Below are 6223 nucleotides of genomic sequence, written 5' to 3'. Positions count from 1 at the left end.
TATAATTTATAAGGATCATTTACAATATAGTTATTTACCTCTAATTTTATTGCTGTTATTTATTTACAATATGTATGTATTTTTTAAATTTTATATAAAGGGGTATTACTATAGATTTTAAATTTGTCACCTACATTATTCTACCACTTAATGATATTTTATTATTTTGGACTTGGTGGAGAATGGTCAAAAGAAGAAAAAAAAAAACTTTGTTAAATGATGATTACCTATTTGACTTCAAACAGTGGGGATTTAAAAATTAAATCAACCTAAATATTGTTTGGTAATTAACTAAATTACCAAAGTTAGTGGATTTAAAAAAACTAATTACTCTTTTAAATTAGTGCTAGATTTGTGTGTTTTAGTTAAGTAGATTTATTGTTGTTGTTATTGTTATTTTGTCCATCAAATACTCAGTTTCTAATTTTAGTTACTTAAAATTTTATATGCTAAATTATTTTATATATGTAAAAAACTTTTGAAAATATTTACAAATATTATAGACTATTATGATAGACTATTATACGTGTTATTATGATACAAATAAACACAAATAGTAATCTATTTTGTATTTTGCTAGATTTAAAAATAGTTTTTAAACAATTTACATCTAAATTATTTGACAAACCAATTGTTACAAAAAAAATTGAATCAATCAAAATTTCACAAAGGAATAAATGTGAAATAAATAAATAAACATGAAACAATAAATACACATTTTTAATACAATTAACCAAAATATTTAGCAAAATTTAAAACTGTATTAATAATAGATATTGAGAGACTTTTATTGGTATTTATCGGTGACTATCATCATCTATAATTGAATAATACAAAATTTTGTTATATTTTATAAATATTTTCAATCATTTGATTATAGAATTGTAACAATTTATGATGTGGTCAAATCTAGAAACCCATATACCTATAAGTTTTAAAGGTAGAAAGAATAACTCTTACCATATTAAATTTAAATTTTAGTATAAACTTGTATCATACCCAATTGAAGTCATTATTAGGTCTAACTACATACACAACATTTAGTATTTGATAATGTTAAAAGTATTTAGGGGCTGTTTTTCTTTTTAAATCTAACTAATATGTGTTTGTAATGAACTATTTTTGTTTTGAAACTTATTTTTATTCAATAACTTTAACAATATTTTGTGTAGTTGGACTGTGGATATTTTTCTTTTTAAAGTGCACATGTACTGTTAATAATCTAAAATATAGTCTAGGTTTAAATATTACAATATCATAATCTAACCTTTCATTTAAATACTACAATGTTATGTTATAACGTTTAGTATTAGGGTCTTAAATATTAAATCATCTTACATCTTTGTGAAGGGGGAGAAAGTTTTCTCTCCTCCCTCTCCATTCCCCCTTCCATTTGAATTTTTTTTTTTAGCTATTCGTGGTGGATCACTACAAGGTAGTTAATATACATTGTTAGGTAGTACAGTTAGATGTTGTATGATGAAAGCAAAATGTTAATATTCCTAAGTAAAGTATGTTGATCATCTAAGAAAAAAGCAATTACAGGTGATTGATCTAGGATACTCAAACTTTACTTGGAAAGCATTATTATTGCCATCAACAATAACCTTATTGCTAGAGTTTTAAGAGAGCGTTATCTCAAAGAATAAAATTTTTAAAATGCTCCCATCGATAATAAACCCTTCATGCATTCATACAATGTAGTGTTGTATGTGGCAAAGAAGATTTTCGAAAAAGGTTACAGATGGAAGGTGGGAGATGGGAGACACATTGAAATTTCAAAGGATGCTTGGATGAATATACAAGATATATGGGTACGTAACTCTGCATCCCAACTCTTATCTTAAAGGTCTCTCATTGTGTGTAATCTTATGGCACTCAACAAATGTTAGAATAAAGTTGCGGTCATAAATAACTTCAAATCTTGACATTAGTTAAAGTCATATCTTCGTCATACGCCTTGAATCCAATCATTCATTGGACTAAATTTATTTGGAATTGTGATATCAAAGATTATTCCTTGTGAATAGTGTCTAACATCTTGTGTCCAAACAATGAGAAAAAAAACAAGACTCTCTTCATTTAGAATAACATGAAGGCACTTTGAGCAAATTTTTGTGTTAGGAGATAGTATACGTTCTAATATAAATATTACTATAAAATAGAATTCTCATTAACCCTCTTTATCTTTCTTGTAGAAAAGCTAAGAAACCATTACCTACGTGATGTGGAGATGCAAAGTTGTGGAAAACTTATGGCATTATGCATTGGGTTTTTGATGCTTGTAGATATGACATGGATTCAATAGATTATCAAGAGTGGATTGTGTATGGTCTTGAAGAAAAGGTAGATAGGAGAGGTTAGGGCCTTATTTTGGTGTGTATGAGAGTGTCAAAACTCTACCAAGTTTGGAAACTCAAAATTAGAAATGGAGTGATTAAATAATAAAATTTAGATTGAGGTGGATGAAACAAATTTGAATGAAAGGGTTGAAGGGGCATACCATTTGGATAGAAAAGTTAGGGAGTCAAGTATGTTGAAGTTGTGTTGTTGGACATGTGTCACCATAGGGTGAATGGGGAGTGATTTTTTCCTCTCGTATATGTTGGTTCAATTTGGAAGAGTTAAGGGTGGAGTTAGTTGGATGAAATTTGATCAGAAAAGAAGAGGAAAATGGAAAGGGAATAGATTGAAGTTCCCATAGGCATATTATATTGGGATTAGTAGTATCGTCCAAATGTCTCGGCGACCAGCAAAACCTCGGCCCGAGTAAAAATGGCTTTTGGAGATTGAACTCGGCCCGAGTAAAATTGGCTTCGGAGCTATCACAATCACAAACAACTGAAGCAGCCTTTTGCCTTCCTTTCAATGGCCAATTCTAAACCCTAAACCCTGAAACCCAATCGGAAATGAAGTTTTCTAGAAAATGTTATTCAGAACAACCATCAAACACCTTCAATTCAACCGCCGGACCTTCGTAAATTCATCCTCTTTTGCTCCCTTTAACTCCTCCTCCCCCGCCCTTCACTCACCACACCCTCCTTCCATATCCCTTCGATTACAAAATCCTCCCCATCTTCACGATGAAGATCCCTACTCTCACCTCAAAGAAGACCCAATCGACATCTGCTCCTCTATTTGGCTCAAAGCCTTCGCTTCCCTTCCCAACAGTTCATTCTCTCATCTATCATCCTTTCTTTCCAAATTCGATTTATGGGTACTGGCTTATCAGCGTTCCTGTGCGGATTTGACCGGAAATTTCCCTCCTCGCAATGCCATTCATTCTCACGTTCTACGCGACCTTCTTTCTCTTCGCAATGCTGTGATCAACGGGAAATTTTCGTGGAACAGGAAGGCTAATCAGTTAATTCGATGCCCAAATGATAAGTCTCGGACCCATCTCATTTCCAAGCGTAAGCTTCGAGCTATGCTTGAGTCTGATGAGCCTTGTTTTCAGGACAGGGTCGTTCAGGAAGTGTTGTTGAATGTGTTAGAGCCTTTTTTTGAAGCTCGGTTCTCGTTGAAATCGCACGCGTTTCGCCCTGGCCGGAATGCTCATTCTTTCATTCGAGCCATCAGAAGTAACTTCGCTGGGTACCTCTGGTTCTTAAAAGCGGATTTGAGTGAAGTTCTTAGCCATATTGATGAAAATGTGGTGATGGGTTCCTTAGAGAAGGCTGTTAAGGATAAAAAAATTTTGCGTTTGGTCAAGTCTGCGCTTCAATCACCGAGGAAGACAAGGCCACGAGTTGAAGATAATGAGGAGATGATGAAGAAGAAGAAAAACAAAGGGGCTATGAAGAAGAAGAAAATTCTCAACGAGAATGAACCCAAACCTGACCCATATTGGCTAAGAACATTCTTCAATTTCGCACCAGAAGAAGCTGCCAAGGTACCTTCTTATGGCCACTGTGGAATTTTGAGTCCTTTACTTGCTAATATATGTCTTCATGAATTGGATCTTGTAATGGAAGATAAGATAGTTGAGTATTTTAGGCCTTCCAAGCTTGATTCAATCTGGAAAGATTCCATTAATGATGGCTGTCATAACCCAGCTTGGCCGGAGTTCGTTCCAGCTAGTGGCAAGGAAAAAACTAGAAAGATGGATTATATACGATATGGAGGGCATTTCTTGGTGGGCATTAGAGGGCCTAGAGAGGATGCAGTGAGAATTAGAAAGGAAATCATTGAGCTCTGTGAGAATATGTTTGGGATAAGGTTGGATAATTCTAAGATAGAGATCGAACATATTAGCAGAGGAATTCTATTCTTGGATCATATAATTTGCCGTAGAATAATATACCCTACTCTTAGATATACATCCTCTGGTGGTACTATTGTGAGCCAAAAGTGTGTTGGAACTTTGCTTTCTGTTACTGCTAGCTTGCAGGAATGTATACGCAAATTCAGGCGGGTTGACCTCGTTAAGGGAGATAGAGATCCCGAACCACTGCCTTGCAATCCAATGCTGTATTCAAGTCAAGCTCATACAAATTCACAGATGAATAAATTCCTTGAGACCATGGCTGATTGGTATCGATATGCTGATAACAGAAAGAAAATTGTTGGGTTTTGTGCATATGTTATACGAAGCTCATTAGCTAAACTCTACGCTGCTAGGTATCGACTAAAATCTCGAGCCAAAGTATATAGGATTGCATCGCGGAATTTAAGCCGTCCATTGATAGAGAGTAGTAATAATTCAGCACCCGAGTATTCTGATCTTCTGAGAATGGGACTTGTAGATGCAATTGAAGGTGTGCAGTTCTCCCGCATGTCTATGATTCCCTCTTGTGATTACACTCCCCTCCCTCGGAACTGGGTCCCAGATCATGAGAAGATATTGCGAGAGTACATAAAGTTACAAGATCCCGGGTTGTACTCTGAATTGCATAGTGTAGTCAAGAGACGAGGGTTGAGTTTGCCTCAAGAAGAGATATCTGAAATTGTATGGAGTTACAAAATCCTTGGTTCCTGGCACTTTAAGACTAATGAAGGAAATGAAATGGAAGGCGGTTGAAGAAAAAGTGGGAAGCATGTTGTTAAGTTTGCCATGTAATACGAACTGAATCGAACGACTTTCCAGAGTTGGTTCGTTGAGTGAGTTTGGCACACTTTTCTGGACAGGTCTGTATTTTACTCTCGTTAAGATGCAAAATCACTGAAATGTGAAGTGCAAACTCTCATCAGTCCATTGAGTTCTTTTGGTCATTTGTTCCGTCGATCATATTGATTTGTTTTCAACCAAGAGAATAATTACATTGATAACGAAATTGCAGAGAGGGAAACCAAGAGACAACATCACACAATAACAACGGAAGAGAGAGAAATGCATCTACACTTTGTGGAATAAGGTACTGCCTGAAACCACCATAGCATAGAACTTTTGGTGCATATTCTATTTAATTCTTTACCACATGTCTTGGTGCTGGAAGTTATTTAATTTTTCCTTGACATGGACAGAAATCCAAGCCAGAAAACCGTAGGAAGTGCTTCTGATTTTTCAGTTTCTACTCTTTGATTGTAAAGAGAAAAAACATAATTCATATGATTGGATACACTTCTTAGGAACCAAACCAAGAAAACTATATTGCATTATCAATGAGTAATTTTTATGCAATAGCCTTTTGTAACAACTCATCTCAAACTGATTACCATTATACCACTATTTTTTTAGTGTAATAAGAAGTGGGGATTCATATGTTGATGTATTCGGTCACTAACTTATACGGTATATAGTTGAGTTATGCTCACTTACACCATTTCATGCTAATACTTGCACTCCATAAGAAAGCAAATCCTTTATGCATTATTAGTTTCTTTGTTTTGACATTATTAAATTCTTTGTTTCTAAATACATTATTAAATTCTTTGTTTCTGAATACTGCACATGCATTAGCATAAATTCAGCAAAATAGGCCTGAATTTAGTGTAGGTTCGCAACTTGTACTTTTGGTAACCAAAAATTGACACTGGAGTTTTAACAGTACCATTTTAGTTCCTCACATTTGAACTCAAACTCTTTAATCTAATACTTTTTCAATTACATGGATTTTCTATCTTTTTCGTTTCTTCTCTTATCTTCTTCGGTTGAGAATCTCAAGTTAGAAAAATCAAGAAGACTCAAACTCTTTATAAAATAGATGACTACTCATTTATTGTCAATTTTTCTTGAGATAAGACCTCATACTATTAAATAGGGTATCATAATCCATAGAACCCA

At 34.3% G+C, this 6223-nt stretch overlaps 1 protein-coding gene across 3 annotated transcripts; it reads left to right on the top strand.

Moving 5' to 3' along the window:
* The first annotated feature begins 2641 nt into the window (after positions 1-2641).
* On the top strand, positions 2642-5773 carry LOC101211527 (nuclear intron maturase 1, mitochondrial). 3 transcript variants are annotated; one of them, XM_031880193.1, is made up of 3 exons: positions 2642-5127; positions 5280-5354; positions 5464-5773. In XM_031880193.1, exon 1 carries the CDS (start codon positions 2927-2929, stop codon positions 5018-5020), a length of 2094 nt encoding a protein of 697 aa, XP_031736053.1. In that variant the 5' UTR covers positions 2642-2926; the 3' UTR covers positions 5021-5127; positions 5280-5354; positions 5464-5773. The 3 variants fall into 3 exon arrangements, with proteins under 3 accessions (XP_031736053.1, XP_011657261.1, XP_031736052.1); XM_011658959.2 differs by having other exon boundaries at positions 5280-5773; XM_031880192.1 differs by having other exon boundaries at positions 2642-5354.
* The last annotated feature ends 450 nt before the right edge of the window (positions 5774-6223 follow it).

This window comes from Cucumis sativus, chromosome 1 (genome assembly GCF_000004075.3).
Source record: "Cucumis sativus cultivar 9930 chromosome 1, Cucumber_9930_V3, whole genome shotgun sequence".
NCBI classification, from domain to species: domain Eukaryota; kingdom Viridiplantae; phylum Streptophyta; class Magnoliopsida; order Cucurbitales; family Cucurbitaceae; genus Cucumis; species Cucumis sativus.
The sequence above is the reverse complement of the archived record's forward strand: the minus strand, read 5'-3'. Positions and strand labels throughout refer to the sequence as shown.

What these genes read in the sequence shown, in the direction of transcription:
- LOC101211527 (XM_031880193.1), top strand. Translation starts at nt 2,927, where the DNA reads ATGTTATTCAGAACAACCATCAAACACCTTCAATTCAACCGCCGGACC.